General features: G+C 44.0%; 1 protein-coding gene across 5 annotated transcripts in view; it reads left to right on the top strand.

Moving 5' to 3' along the window:
* Positions 1 to 17,007, top strand: part of SCAF8 (SR-related CTD associated factor 8) — a 666,705-nt gene that overhangs the window by 19,531 nt on the left and 630,167 nt on the right. For 2 of the 5 annotated variants that reach the window (XM_069769411.1, XM_069769409.1), the window contains exon 2: positions 9,805 to 9,849. The exons of the other annotated variants lie outside the window; for them this stretch is intronic. In XM_069769411.1, coding sequence (XP_069625512.1) covers positions 9,805 to 9,849 — 45 coding nt within the window. The remainder of the gene's footprint in view (positions 1 to 9,804; positions 9,850 to 17,007) is intronic. 5 annotated transcript variants of the gene reach the window in all.

Raw genomic sequence — 17,007 nt, 5'->3', positions numbered from 1 at the left:
GGGGAAATTTGCAATGAATGACCGCGGCATGACTTGGTAGTGATTTATTGAAGATTTATCCATCGAGGTAGTACCATATATAAAATTTGCTACAAATCCATCTCATGTCGGCGTACACTAAAGCGGTGGTTTAGAATTTTAAAACATTCCTAACAGCAGCAAATAAAATTTTAAAATAGTCTACTATTTATCAAGGGGTAGAAAAATGAGGGTGATAGTCCGCACTGTTGATGTAGATACAGGAAACCGGGGAACAAAAAGGTAAGATCAAGCGGTTTATTTTCCACAAGTTTCGACGTTGCACCAACTTCTTGCTCAGGAGAACCACAATTGTAGATCTTCCTCCTAATATTGTTAGTTTAACTTCAAAACACAGAGAGAATAAATGGCTTGATCTTACCATCATTGTTCCCCAGTTTCTTTTATCTACCTCAGCTGTGCAGTCTTATCTGTTGTGAGTTCTGTTTTTGGGCTCCCTCTGGTGGTTACTGATGGTACTGGGTGACTTGTGTTCTCTGCGGTCTCTGGTGTCCACCTGTTCCATCAGGTTATGGGAGTTTCCTATTTAACCTGGCTTTTTTGTCATTTCCTCGCCGGCTATCAATGTAATCAGCGTGTCTTTTTACCTCTGCTCCCTGCGTCTGTTATCTTCAGGACAAGCTAAGTTTTGATTTTCCTGTTCCACGTTTTGCTTAATTTTTGTCTTAGTCCAGCTTGCAGATATGTGATTCCTTGCTGCTGGTTGCTCTAGTGGGCTGAAATTACTCCTCATGTTCCATGAGTTGGCACATGAGTTCAAGTAATTTCAGGATGGTTTTTTTGAAGGGTTTTTCGCTGACCGCGCAGTTCACTTTTGTATCCTCTGCTATCTAGCTTTAGCGGGCCTCATTTTTGCTGATTCTATATTCATAACTACGTATGTGCTTTCCTCTCATTTCACCGTTATTACATGTGGGGGGCTGCTGTTTCTGTGGGGTGTTTCTCTGGAGGCAAGTGAGGTCTGTGTTTCTTCTAATAGGGGAAGTTAATCCTTCGGCTGGCGCGAGACGTCTAGGAATCATCGTAGGCACGTTCCCCGGCTACTGCTAGTTGTGTGTTTAGGTTCAGGATCGCGGTCAGCTCAGGTTCCATCACCCTAGAGCTTGTTTTGTTTTTGTGCTTGTCCTTTTGTGATCCCCGCCATTGGGATCATGACACTTATCATCCTCGTTTTCCTACTCCTTGATTGCAATGATTGGAATCTGGTTCTGAGGGTGCTGCAGTAGCCAATTCATCCCGATACCTATTTTGTGGTATCGGGAAGATACACAACCCTGACAGGTGAGCAGTTCCTCAAATCATCGAACACCTCTCCCTTTGATAAGACCCTCTTGCACTTGGTGTCCCTTTTTTGTTTACTACAATTTATCTTTGGCATCCTCAGTGCTCCAGGAGTCTTGACCTTTTTGTGACTTGTCCATCTATACATGATAGGTGCAGAAATTCATTGGCCTCAGGCGATGCTTGCTTGCATGGCACAAGCCTAAAGCCAGCAGATAGAGGTCACGCTTTACTATTTCTTGTTATAGTGCCATTTAGTCCATGGCGCTTTACATGTGAAAATGGGGTGTACATAGCAAAAAAACAAGTACAATAATCTTGAACAAAACAAGTCACCAACTGGTCCAGGAGAAGAGAGGACTCTGCGTGCGGGGGCTCACAGTCTACAAGGGATGGATGAGGATACAGTAGGAGAGGGTAGAGCTGGTCATGCAGCGGTATGGTGGAACATGGGTCATTGCAGGCTGTAGGCTTGTCAGAAGAGGTGGGTCTTCAGGTTCCCTTTGAAGGTTTCCACGGTAAGCGTCTGGTATGTTGGGGTAGAGAGTTCCAGAGTAGGGGGGATGCCCGGGGGAAATCTAGTGTGCGACTGTGGGAAGAGAACATAAGCGGGGTGTCACAGATGTATGGAGGAGGTTGTGGATGGCTTTATATGTCACTAGATGGTGGCCCGATTCTAACGCATCAGTTATTCTAGAATATGTATTTATGTATGTATATAGCAGCCACATAGTATATAGCACAGGCCGCGTAGTATATAGGAGCCATGTAATATATAGCAGACAAATACTACGTGGCCTGTGCTATATACTATGTGGCTGCTATATACATATATATTGTAGAATACCCGATGCGTTAATACAGGCCACGCAATATATAACAGGGGTCACGCAGTATATAACACAGCCACGTACTATATAACATAGCCCACGCTGTATATAGCAGCCACGCAGTATATAACACAGGCAACGTAGTATATAACACAGGCCAGACAGTATATAACACTGGCCACATATATATAACACAGGCCACGCATTATATAGCAGCCACATAGTATATAACACTGCCCACGCAGTGTATAACAGTGGCCACATAATATATCGCACAGCCCACGCAGTATATAACTGCTTATGTAGTATATAGCAGCCACGCGGTATCTAACAGCCCACGTAGTATACAGCAGTGTGGGCACCATATCCCTTAATTAAAATAAAAAATAGTTCTATACTCACCTGGCGGGATCCACTGAAGTTCCGGCGATATGCGCGCGGCTGCCGCCATCTTCCGTTCCCAGGATGCATTGCGAAATTACTCAGATGACTTAGTGGTCTCGCGAGACCGCTAAGTCATCTGGGTAATTTCGCAATGCATCGCTGGGAACGTAAGATGGCAGCCGGCGCGAGCGGATCGTCGGACAACGGAGCGTGAGAATAACAGTTTTTTTTTAATTATTATTATTTTTAACATTAGATCTTTTTACTATTGATGCCGCATAGGCAGCATCAATAGTAAAAGGTTGGGGACACACAGGGTTAATAGCAGCGGTTACGGAGTGCGTTACCCACGGCATAACGCGGTCCGTTACCGCTGGCATTAACCCTGTGTGAGCGGTGACTGGAGGGGAGTATGCGGGCGCCGGGCACTGACTGCGGGGAGTAAGGAGCGGCCATTTTCTTCCGGACTGTGCCCGTTGCTGATTGGTCGTGGCTGTTTTGCCGCAACCAATCAGCGACTTGGATTTCCATGACAGACAGAGGCCGCGACCAATGAATATCCGTGACAGACAGACAGACAGAAGGAAGTGACCCTTATACAATTATATAGTAGATGGTTAGGATTTTGAACTGGAGTCTCTGGGCAATGGGGAATCAGTGCAGGGATTTAACAGTGCAGAGAGGCAGGGGGAATAGCTGGGGAAATAGGTGGATTAGTCGGTCAGCAAAGTTTAGGATAGATTGGAGGGGTGCGAGAGTGTTGGACGGAGGCCACAAAGCAGGAGGTTGTTGCAGTAGTCGAGGCGGAAGATGATGAGGGCATGCACTAGTGTTTTTATAGATCTTATCCACTTCATTTTTTATAGAAGAAAAAAATGCTTCTTTTAGTATTTTTGAGAAATATTTTAGCTGAGGAGGAGTATGTAACTTGCAGTAGCCCAAATTGTAATAGAAATTGTAGGTCAATGTAATCTTAAGAGCTCGCTATTTATACATGAAAACATTAATATACCTTATAACAAGGAACAGACCTGATTCTTAACCAATATTAGATCGTACACTAATAATTAAAGAAACCAGAGCCGATGTTCATGACGGTCAGGGTCCCATGTAGTGACGATCGCCGCTGTATACAATCTAATACAGTGGTACAGAAGCCGGCGTAGCGTTCTCATAACCCTGGGGCTGCTGTATTCTATCAAGCATCTCCATATTCTACTGTTATACAGTTCTTGTATTCTTTCTGTCACAATGGAATATCACTGCCATCATGCTCTCGGCTGTCAGACTCCACTTGACTATAGAATTAAGCGGCCACAGATTGGGAAATCCTTTAAAGGGGTAGTACCAAGTTTCAACCTAATACTCTATCCATAGGATAGGACATAACTTCCCGAACGCTGGGGGTCCTACTGCAGGGAATCTCATTGATCTGAGAACTGAAGAGCCCCGTGTGGATGGGGTGATGATCCAATATGCACATTGCAGAATTTGCAGCACCATTCATTTTCATCAATTTGTAGCTGAAACGCCCAGGAGAGCAGAAGCTGGGGGGGCTTGAGGTATCACTACTCGCTGTAGTGGGCAAAGTAGTTCCTCTACGTGCGGCCGCATCAGTGTGCAATAGTCTCATGCATGGTAATACACGTGTGACTTTTCTAAAAGCGTATATTAGCCTGCAGAGGCGTTAATGACGCTTGCACAGACGTTATTGCGACCTCTGGTCCCCTAGAAGGTGCTGTAATTGGTTTAAACAGTCATTTTGTGCTGAAAGATTGCTTTTACGAATGAGATGGATACAGCAATGAGTTTTCATCTCATACGGTCTAAAGCAGCGCTAACTCTACAGTTTCAGTGCAGGAAGCCCCACTCATTATTGTCAAAGAAATACAGAATGTCCGTGTGACAAAAGTACTACAGTGGTAGTAACGGCTTCTAGGGACTCCCAATGGTACTGGCCACCGTCCACCTCTCGTGTCCTGCAGTGTTAGCGGCAGCTCCGTATAGTCCCATACAAGCACACTGTGCTTCCTCTTCTGCAATTTTAGCAGCCACTTTCTGTTTAGCGGCCCTGCTGCAGAAATACTGTAACACTGATTTAACTCTGCATTAGACACAGTGAAATCCATGGTGGAAATACACAGTCTAGTTTCTGCTACAGATTTTCTCCATAGCATCTGGTTAAGATGTAAAAAATCTCCTCCATTGCTTGTATTGTAATAGGCACCCAGAAGTAGGAGCTTCCTGTTACTGACCTGTACCAGTCTGGTCCATTAACCGGTCTGACCCATGCATGCTGCAGTGTGATTCACATCATTGGCAAGCACAGGTTACTATTGGATCAGTGTGCTATCCGTTTACCAGACTGAAACTCAAGTATGGCTGTCAGAACGATCCCAAATGTGTACTCGCCCTGTCTGGTATCTGATCAAATACCACAGATAAAAGTATACAATATTCTAGAAGACTGAACTGTTGCATACTATGGTATTCTGTGAAAGACATGTGCATTTACGGTACTTTTTTTTTGTACAGTGGGAGAAGGAAGTCACTGTGTGACAACTGTAGGAGGTAAAGTGTAAAGGGGTTGTCTAGTCCACAACAATATGTCTGCAGTGCCCGTCCAGTGTAGTGACGTAGCCAACTTGACGACCTGGCCTGGCTCCATAGAAGTGTATGGAGTGAGGCCGTGCCCACAGGACAGCCCTGGCCGGGAGTATTTATAACTCATACATACCCTCCGGTACCAGCTATGAAAGTAGAGAATCCCCATAAGTCTGCAAGACTTATTTATCTTTTTTTTAATTAATTATTATTGGCCTAAAAGTTTACAGACAAGTAGTTGCTGACTACCTGCCTCTTCCGCCTTGTGCCAATATCTGTTGGCTCAGAGTCGTCATGGATGGCTACTGGCAGCAATTCTACTTCACTTGACCTTCATCAACAGAGCTGCTTTTCCTATTCTGGTCTGCTCTGTTGATATGGTGTCACTGCTGACGTCACACTGATTGACAATCAACTCCCTGTAGTTAGACAGTGGGGAGCCTTCTGTCAATCAGCATGATATCGGCAAGGATGTCCCATTAAGGGGTGGAGCCGCATATTCATTACTGTAATAAGCGGCACCACGTGACCGCTCATACAGGAAGAGCTGCGACGCTGAGAGGATGCAAGCGCCGAGTGAGCTGGGTAAGTATTTTAATGCCAGCGGGCGGGCGCACAGGGGGTGGGAGGGGGCAGATTACCGGCAACTTTATTTTTAAAACAAAAATAAATAAAAAAAAAAATTAATTCCTTCTTTCCAGCGAACGCTGCTGGAGAGAAGAAATGAATGGGGCTTCAGCACCAGATGCAGGGGACAGCGCTTAAAGGGAACCTGTCACCTGAATTTGGCGGGACTGGTTTTGGGTCATATGGGCGGAGTTTTTGGATGTTTGATTCACCCTTTCCTTACCTGCTGGCTGCATGCTGGCCGCAATATTAGATTGAAGTTCATTCTCTGTCTTCCGTAGTACACACCTGCGCAAGGCAATCTTGCCTTGCGCAGGCATGTACTACGGAGGACAGAGAATTAATTTCAATCCAATATTGTGGCCAGCATGCAGCCAGCGGGTAAGGAAAGGGTGAATCAAACACCCAAAAACTCCACCCAAATGACCCAAAACCAGTCCCGCCAAATTCAGGTGACAGGTTCCCTTTAACTGTAGCGCTGTCTCCTGCATGGTACGTGTGGTATCCAGTCGGCACATGGGCGGCACACGGATGCCGCACGTGTGCCACACTGATGTGCCACGTGAGCACACGGACACGGATAATTCCGGTACCGATTTTTCCGGTATCGGAATTATCTGGACGTGTGAGACTGGCCTAAATACTGATAGTGTGACGACAGCCTTACTCTGTAATTCTTCCACATACTTTAGTGATTCTTAGACTGTTTATTTTGTGACACATTGTACTTTTAGTAGTAAATTTAAGTCAATATAATTTTCATTTCATTATGAAAATATCTAATTTGAATTTTTTTTTAAATGTAAAGTTTACAAACGTTGTATTTGTATGACTTTAAAAATAGATACCACACACAATAATTAATAAATAACATTATCCACATGTCTATTTTACATCTGCATCATTTTTAATTTTTTTTGTTGTTAGGATGTTTAGAAGGGTTAAAAGTTCATCAGCATTATTTATTTTGTTCAGATAAGTCACAAACCTACCGTATATTTTTAGGGAACACTTAACTTTAGAAGTGACTCGTCAGAAAACCTGCAAACAAGACCTCATATAAAAACGGCATCGCTTACATGAACTGCATTCAGAAAGTTTAACCTTTCAGATGTTTTACAGAAATGAATGCAAACTAGAAGAAAATAATTTTTTTTTTTACTAAAATGTTAATTCAGTCCCACATTTTTAATTTTCACAAGTTTTAAAGGAGAAAGTGGACCCCACAATTTATTATTAATTTTCTCCTGAATAGAGGGGGGGCAGGGCTGCACTTTTTTAAGGGGTACTGCAAAAACATACTGCCTTCTGACTTGTGTGATAGGTTACTTATTGCTAAGGCAGTCAGTAGCTTATCCTACTCTGGTGTCTCAGCCTGAAGCGTCTGTGTATAAATGCAAAAGGCTGTTTTCCCCTATATATTTCTTGGGCCCCTAAATGGCAAATACCCATCAGTACAGGACTGTGAATGCTAAATGATTGCACACTCGACGACTCAGACAGCTGCTTATCTCCAGCAGGGGGCAAGTATTTTGTCTTGTATAGAGTCTGAATTTTTGTTTTGCCTAATCTGGGACCTGAAGTAACTAAAGGTACCGTTACGATTTACCAACGATCATGACCAGCGATACGACCTGGCCGTGATCGTTGGTAAGTCGTTGTGTGGTCGCTGGAGAGCTGTCACACAGACAGCTCTCCAGCGACCAACGATGCCGAAGTCCCTGGGTAACCAGGGTAAACATCGGATTACTAAGCACAGGGCCGCGCTTAGTAACCCGATGTTAACCCTGGTTACCATTGTAAAAGTAAAAAAAAAAAACACTACATACTTACATTCCTGTCGCGTCCCCCAGCGTCAGCTTCCCTGCACTGTGTAAGCGCCGGACGGAAAGCAGAGCGGTGACATCACCGCTATGCTCTGCTTTGCGGCCGACCGGTCCTGACACTGGGGGACTCAGGGAAGCTGACGCTGAGGAACGTGACAGGAATGTAAGTATGTAGTGTTTGGTTTTTTTTTACTTTTACAATGGTAACCAGGGTAAACATCGGGTTACTAAGCGCGGCCTTGCGCTTAGTAACCCGATGTTTACCCTGGTTACCAGTGAAGACATCGCTGAATCGGCATCACACACGCCGATTCAGCGATGTCAGCTGGTGATCCAGCGACGAAATAAAGTCCTGATCATTCCCCAGCAACCAACAATCTCCCAGCAGGGGCCTGATCGTTGGTCGCTGTCACGCATAACGATTTCGTTAACGATATCGTTGCTACGTCACAAAAAGCAACGATATCGTTAACGATATCGTTATGCGTGACCGTACCTTTACACCACGTTCACACGGTCAGTATTTGGTCAGTAGTTTACATCAGTAATTGTTTGCATAGTAAAGCAGTTTCCCACCAATTACATTTATCGCCTGTTTACAGGGTAAGAGTTAATGGGGTATTCTCATCTCCAAGATCCTATCCCAATGTGTATTAGGCTTCTTTCACACTTCCGTTTTTTGCAATCCGTTGAAATCTGTTGTTTTGGGCAAAAAACGGATCGTGCAAATGTGCTCACAGGATGTGTTTTTTGCCCATAGACTTGTATTAGCGACGGATTGCCACACATTGCGTCAGTCGTGCGACGGATGCGTTGTGTTTTGACGGACCGTCGTCACAAAAAAAACTCCGCCTCCTCCTCCCCGGACTGCAGAATGGGCAGCAGATGCGTAGAAAAACTGCATCCGCTGCCCACGTCGTGCAGTAAATTCACAACGTCCATCAGTATGTCGGCCCGACGGAAGTGTGAAAGAGGCCTAAGATGTAATAATAATATTAGCAAATGCCTCCTATTAGAAATGTAGTATAGTTCTTCTGATTTGCTACTTTATTGTGCAGGGCATTGCAGCAGCTTAGGTACCCATAGCTATGACCACTCATAAAGTGACAGCTGTTAGTGGAAACCTACTGCACTAGTGCCATGCACAGTGGGTAAGTGACATAGCGAATCAGAAGAACTATACAACATTTTTAATTGGAGGTATTTGCTAATATTATTATTATTACCGTACTATATATTTGGATAGGATTTTGGAGATGGTAAAACCCTTTAAATGTTTGATGACTCTGGGCCTACCAGAGTGAGCCCTTTTGTTTCCTCATACCCACAATACTAGTGTGAGAAGGAGTTGAAAATAATTGAGAGCTGTGCTGAAATTACACTTTTCCTCACAGTGGTCATGTAGATGTATGCAACATGATATCTGTTTGTACCGTTTACAAGGTCCTCTGCTAGACTCCTAACCTTCTCTTCTGTTGTTGGCGCCTGACAAGCTGTGGCTACAGCCACTGATTGACTGCAGTAGTCACACCCTAGGGCTGGAGTCACACTACCGTACAATACGGCTGAGTGCTATGAGATAAAACATCGCTTAGCACTCGGCCCAGTGTTACTCTATGGAGCAGATCACATTTGTTATTATTTTCTCATGCCAAATCAGCATGCGAGAACAATTGCAGCATGCTGAGATTGGCGCCGAGACTCGGCTCACTCGCACCCATATAAGTCTATGGGTGCGAGTGACACAACGCACAGCACTCTATCATCCGAGTGCGGTGAGATGTACGCCGATGCCGGCAGCGGAGGAGATGGAGAAATGACTTGGCATAGGACATAGTCAGCGGGAGGAAGGAATGGCAGGAATTCCATAGGTAAGTATGTGCTAGTAATATATTTTACAACACACGGCCATATGTATATTAAAAACAAAAGGATGGAAAAAATCCTTTATTTTTTATTATGGAATAACGCTAGGCAAGGGCTCTCTTCACGCTGCCATGGGAGACTTGGCTCAGAACTTCGATCAGATGTGTGGTCACACCCCATAACATAACCCCAATGGACCCCTGCGATAAGTCAGTATATGACATCCCATTCTGAATGTAAGCCATGAGGCAGATATGAACATAGTTTTATCTATTTATTTTGGTGGAACAAGGTAAACATAATTTCCAAAAGTTACTGTGGCTAATAAAATTTGTCATTTTTTTCAGGGCCGACATCAGGGTATAGAAGTGCCCCTATATCGTTCTAGTCAGGTTTGAATATTTTCTGAGAAACCTGTAACTTAAATGATTTTTGCATGTCATGTTCTGTGTAGACTTTCTTGTACATTGCTCCATCCTATGTTGTTGTGTGGCTCTGGAGGCAGATCAGTGTGCCGTACCCTTGGGGGTATAACTATGAGCTGTCAGTGAGGTGATCAACGTGAAAGCCCTAGAATTCACACTTGTCAGTTGTGCATCATTGGATCTTGTATATCTGCGGTGTGTAACTACTTACTGTTTGTAGGATGACTTTTGCATCATCAAATTAGAATGATGGCTTAAACGTTCTTTGGCTATTTTATACTATTGTGGTACAGTGAAAAAGGTGCAAAACTGGGGTAGATTTATTAATGTGTCTGATGTACTGTAGTTCTCTAGCAGTTGTGTGTCCTGAGGTTACTAATGGCAGGTGAGACAGCTCTCTCTCCAGACTTCCCCATACACAGGAACCATCAGCTCCGCCATCCTTTGTTCTCTGTGAGAGCGCTATTTCCTCGTTGGACACACGTATCTCCTGATTGAAATTCCAATGGCTGGATCCTTCGACCCCCCCCCCTTCCTACCCAATGTCTTCTTTTGGAGGTGAGCCGGGAGGCCCCCTATCAGAATCGACCAAAATCACAGGGTCATCCCACTTCTATCTAATACAAGTACTTCTCACAAAATTAGAATATCATCAAAAAGTTAATTTATTTCAGTTCTTCAACACAAAAAGTGAAACTCATATTATATAGAGTCATTACAGAGCGATCTATTTCAAGTGTTTATTTCTGTTAATGTTGATGATTATGGCTATGGTGAAAACACAAAAGTCATTATCTCAGTAAATTAGAATAATTAACAAAAAACATCTGCATGCTTCCTAATCAATTAAAAAGGTACCTTAGTTGGTTTCAGTAGGCTCCATAATCATGGGGAAGACTGCTGACTTGACAGATGTCCAGAAGACAGTCATTGACACACTCCACAAGGAGGGTAAGCCACAAAAGGTCATTGCATGTTAATGGAACGTTGAGTGGAAGTGTTTTAGAAAAAGGTGCACAAGCAACCGGGATAACTGCAGCCTTGAAAGATTAAGAAAAGGCCATTCAAAAATTTGGGGGAGATTCACAAGGAGTGGACTGCTGCTGGAGTCATTGCTTCAAGAGCCACCACACAGAAGTATCCAGGACATGGGCTACAAGTGTCACATTCCTTGTGTCAAGCCACTCATGACCAATAGACAACGCCAGCATCTTACCTGGCCAAGGAGAAAAAGAACTGGATTATTGCTCTGTGGTCCATGGTGTTGTTTCAGATGAAAGTAAATTTTGCATTTCATTTGGAAATCAAGGTCCCAGAGTCTGGAGGAAGAGTGGAGAGGCCGCAATCCAAGCTGCTTGAGGTCTAGTGTGAAGTTTCCACAATCCGTGATGGTTTAGAGAGCCATGTCATCTGCTGGTGTAGGTCCACTGTGTTTTATCAAGACCAAAGTCAGTGCAGCCGTCTACCAGGAAATTTTAGAGCACTTCATGCTTCCCTCTGCAACAAGCTTTTTGGAGATGCAAATTTAATTCTCCAGCAGGACTTGGCACCTGTCCACACTGCCAAAAGTGACAATACCTGATTTAGATCCAAGAAGTATCTTTTCTCCTTGCGGAGAGTGACATGATAAGCATGTCGAGGTGAGGAGACTTAAATCCGCAATGCTCCTCTGGGAAATATGCAAATTGTCTATTCAGAGAGGAAGAGGACTAGAACTCTAGTGCCACCTATTGGAAGTAGAAATCCTAACAGTCAATGTCGACCCTTTAACGAGCCTTGTCACATGACTAAGGGTAATAGCCAAATCAGAATCTCACTTTGCAGACACTGTGTTTCGGGGTACTGCCCCTCGTCAGTGCAAAGTGGAGATATGGTTTGGCTGATTGAGAGGCGTCTGACCGGGATCCAAGAAGTATCGTTTCTCCTTGCGGAGAGTGACATGATAAGCATGTCGAGGTGAGGAGACTTAAAGCCGCAATGCTCCTCTGGGAAATATGCAAATTGTCTCTTCAGAGAGGAAGAGGACTAGAACTCTACTACTAGAGTTCTAGTCCTCTTCCTCTCTGAAGAGACAATTTGCAATACCGGATTTAAAAACAACAGTATCACTGTGCTTGATTGGCCAGCAAACTCGCCTGACCTTGTCAAGAGGGAGATGAGACACCAGACCCAACAATGCAGACGAGCTGAAGGCTGCTATCAAAGCACCCCGGCTTCCATAACACCTCAGCAGTGCCACAGGCTGATCGCCTCCATGCCACGCCACATTGATGCAGTAATTGATGCAAAAGGAGCCTCAAGTATTGAGTGCATTTACTGAACATACATTTCAGTAGGCCAACATTTCAGATTTTAAAATTATTTTTCAAGCTGGTGTTATAAAGTATTCTAATTTAGTGAGATAATGACTTTTGGGTTCTTATTGGCTGTAACCAATAATCATCAACATTAACAGAAATAAACACTTGAAAAAGATCACTCTGTTTGTAATGACTATAATATATGAGATTCACTTTTTGTATTGAAGATCTGAAATAGATTAACTTTTTGATGATATTCTAATTTTGTGAGAAGCACTTGTGTGTATAGGGGACCTTAAAGGGAACCTATCGCCCCCAAAATCGAAGGTGAGCTAAACCCACCGGCATCGGGGGCTTATCTACAGCATTCTGTAATGCTGTAGATAAGCCCCCGATGTAACCTGAAAGATGAGAAAAAGAGGTTAGATTATACTCACCCAGGGGCGTTCCCGCTGCGATGGGCGTCGCGGTCCGGTCCGGGGCCTCCCATCTTCTAACGATGACGTCCTCTTCTTGTCTTCACGCTGCGGCTCTGGCGCAGGCGTACTTTGTCTGCCCTGTTGAGGGCAGAGCAAAGTACTGCAGTGCGCAGGCATCGGGAAACGTCAGAGAGGCTCAGCGCCTGCGCACTGCAGTACTTTGCTCTGCCCTCAACAGGGCAGACAAAGTACGCCTGCACCTGCGCCGTGTCAGGAAGACAAGAAGAGGACATCATCGTAAGAAGATGGGAGGCCCCGGACCGGACCGGACCGCGACGCCCATCAGATTGGAGTGGGACCGCCCATGGGTGAGTATAATCTAACCTCTTTTTCTCATCTTTCAGGTTACATCGAGGGCTTATCTACAGCATTACAGAATGCTGTAGATAAGCCCCTGATGCCGGTGGGCTTACCTCATCTTCGATTTTGGGGGTGACAGGTTCCCTTTAACTGGTTTTTGGCTTTTCACCTTTTTAAACGCTTCCTGACTGGCTGAGTTACAAATTTTTGTTTTGCTTTTGTTTTTTCCTTCCGCTTTTCCCTAGAGCCTTAAGGTTTTTTTTTCTTTACCACCCACCTAGCTGTTTGAAGACTTGTTTTTTGTGTGCCAAGTTGCATTTTTGAGTGACACTATTAATTGTGCCACTTAATGTATTGGAAATGGGGAAAAGTAAGCCAAATGCACTGAAGTTGTGAAAAGAAATGTAAATGCGCAATTGTTTTGAGTTTTGTTTTTGCGTCGTTTATTGAACTGTAAAAATGACCTGGCAACTTGATTCTCCAGGTCAGAAAGATTCCAGGATTAACCTAACTTATATTTATTTAAGTGGTAAAAAAAAAAAAATAAAGATATAAAGTTGTAAATTCATAAAAAAAGAAAATTTGCTTGTAACCCGATTTTTTTTTATTTTTTTCATAATAATTTTTTCATTTTTCAGTTGTTGGAACTGTATGTGTGGGTTCGTGTCATGGGGGGGGTTCAATGGCTGCTTGAAGTGGCACGCGCTTCCTTCGTCCACACCCTGTAAGTGCCACTGTCAGAGATTGAAAGCGACATTTAAAGGGTTGGTCCAGCAGCTAATATGTCCTTTCTAAATATCAGTTTTTACACCCTAACAACCTTTGTAATTTGCTTCATCATACAATGCCGTACACTTCTCCCTTTATAACTAATCCCTATATGTGTTTTTTACTTTACTTCCGGTGAAGTTTTGTTGGTGCGGAGTCTCAACCTGGATGGCACAGGAGGCTGGGGCGGCACTCACTCCCACAGCGCCTGTTACCCTCATTGAAGGACATCATCAGGGCACATCGCTGAGGCAGGAAATACATTGAATAAAAACATATTTAGGGATTAGTTAGAGAGATCTGTAGGGTATTGTGTAATAAAGCAAAATACAAAAGTGATTAGGGTGTAACGCTAGATATTTTTTTACTAAGGATATTTTAGCAAGCCCAGGTCACAAGATACTTGTCCAAAACATTAAAGGGAATCTGTCACCGGGTTTTTTGTTACCCCATTTGAGAGCTGCATAATGTAGAGACAGAGACCCCGATTCCAGCAATGTATCAATTACTAGGCTGCGTGCTGTCATTTTGATATAATCATTGTTTTATCTGCTGCAAATCTACCAATTCTTTGAATGCTGAGCTCTGTATAACCCCGCACACCACAGATTGGCAGCTTTCTTTGTATTCTATACATAGGCAGGAAGCTGCCAATCAGTGGTGGGGACGGGGCAATACAGCGCTCATAATTAAGGAGGACTTTACTAGTCCTATAGTGATAATCTCCTGCTGACAAAACAGGGATTTTATCAAAACTGCAGCGTGCAGCCCAGTAAGTGACATATCAGGGTTCCTGTGTGTATATTATGCCCAGTGGCGTAACTTGAAACTCATGGGCTCTGATGCGAAAGCTCCAATGGGGGCCCCCAAATATTTTAAATCTTTAATAGCAATAGTCTTTTTCTATAGGCCAAAGGGACTTTTAGGGCCCCCTAGGCTCCAGGGCCCGGATGTGATTGCAACCCCTCCACCTGTTGTAGTTACACCCCTGATTATGCCTCTCTCAGATTAGGTAGCCAGAACATGGTAACAAACTTCCTTTATGTCTGGGGCGGCATGATGTGTGACGGCAGTACTTGCAACTTGTCATGGATAAACTATATTAGAGCTCTGATTATGCAGTAAATATTAAGCCAAGTTGCACACAAGTCTCTTGCATTAAAGTCAATGGCAAATGTGTTGTGTGTGACAAGTGACAAAGAATCCAACACTTTTTGAGTGTGTGGTGTGGCAATGCGACCCCATAGGAAGTCATTACATCCAACGTGTCACTGCAGTTTCTATGTCCGGTGACAAGTGGCTGTGTAGCCTTGGCCTAAATTGTATTTTCAAGTGTGAGTGTTGCATGTAGCTATGAGAATGATCTCGCTGCCAAACTTCATTTTGTCTACCCTAGTTTGTAGACATAAAGCACAAAGTTAAAAAAGGGGGGTTCAGATGCCATAGGTCCTTCCTGGCACTGGATCACATGTAAGGCCTCATTTAGGCTATGTGCACACGTAAGAAAAGAGGTGCAGAATTTTCTGCACAAAATCCGCATCTCCTGGCAGAATCCGCAGCTGCAGTTTTTATGCGGATTTTGTGCGGTTCTTATGCGGAATTGATGCGGATTTTGTGCTGTTTTTGCCACTGCGGATTTTTAACATGGAGGGGTGCAGAAACGCTGCAGATCCGCACAAAAGAAGTGACATGCACTTCTTTGAAATCCGCAGCAATTCCGCACTGATTTTTCCGCACCATACCATCTGCACAGCTATTTTTTTACCCCATTGATTTACATTGTACTGTACATCACAGTGCGGATCTGCAGCGTTTCTGCACTTAAAAATCCACTGCGGATCCGCAGCAAATCCGCATCGTGTGCACATAGCCTTAGGGTATGTGCAGACGTTCAGGAATTGGCAGCGCTTTGGATGCAGCACATGTACACTGCGTCCAAGGTGCTGACGGCTATTGAACGCAGGTGACTCCGCATGTGTTCACTGAACCGTGCAGAATCACCACGTCCAATACATTGTGTACGGGACTTTTATCTTGTGGAGGCTGAGCGTCTCCGCAAGATAAATAGACATGCTGCGGTCTGGAAAGACGCGACACATGTCCGTCTCCACAGGGAAGCTGCAGGCATCTGTGCATGCATAGTGGAGATGGGATTTCCTGAAATCCCATCTCCACTATGCTGTAACATCCAGCTGCTGGGGATTGGACATTACAGATGTACGCAGCCTCCAACCCTCAGCGTTTACTGACCGTGTGCACCTACCCTAAGATATCAGTGATGTCTCTTGTATGCAAAAAAAGACGGCTTTTTATCTGTGGCAGTGATTTTTTTTATTTTTTTGTGTGCAAGAATGGCTCCCAAGATTTTACTATCAAAGAAATGTGAACATTGAAAAAAGCAGGTCTGTGGCACCCTTAATTTTTGTACATGAAAAATTGACCATTTTTCAGTCTGCTGGGTCCATTTTTTTCCCATATCGGTGACACCCATTTTTCTCACATGAAGAAAGAATTCTAAGTTCTTTTAGCCGCTGTACATGGAAATGATGGTGCCATCCGTTGCGTTGTTCATTCACGAGTTTGATCCACCAATCACAGTAGGACCTGCCTCCTTTTCTTTCCTTAAGAACATGTGAAAAGCGACATTCATTGTGACGGGTGTGTGATCCATCTGCAAAATGTCACATAGCACACGTGCCAGAAAACTTACTGCATGATAGCGGCCTCCGTTAGACACTTATGGTGTGAGGCTAAATTCACATTTGGGTTTTCTCATAGAGATTGACGTTTTCATGTCTGCTTCTCCAGCTACCTTTCTGGCATGCACGCGTTTCAGCACAGTTTTGCTGCAGGGTCCTGATTTGGTGCACCTCTTTGGCATACATTTGGTCCGTAAAATCTATAGATGCATTAGTGTAATATATCAAGCAAATTTCACTGCAAATAAGACACCAAAATGTGGTGTAAATTTAGTGTATCGTGTCTGCGGTTACTCAATGATCTCTTTATCAAAAGTGTCAGCAGTGATCATTCTGTCCCAGTGCGCCTCTTGTGGAGTCATATATGCGACCAGATGGTGGCCCGATTCTAACGCATCGGGTATTCTAGAATATGCATGTCCACGTAATATATTGTCCAGCCACGTAGTATATTGCCCAGCCACATAGTATATTGCCCAGCCACATAGTATATTGCCCAGCCACATAGTATATTGCCCAGTCACATAGTATATTGCCCAGCCACATAGTATATTGCCCAGCCACATAGTATATCGCCCA

This window comes from Ranitomeya imitator, chromosome 5 (assembly GCF_032444005.1).
Source record: "Ranitomeya imitator isolate aRanImi1 chromosome 5, aRanImi1.pri, whole genome shotgun sequence".
Lineage (NCBI taxonomy): Eukaryota > Metazoa > Chordata > Amphibia > Anura > Dendrobatidae > Ranitomeya > Ranitomeya imitator.
Note: the sequence above shows the minus strand (reverse complement) of the source record. Positions and strands in the feature narration are given on the sequence as shown.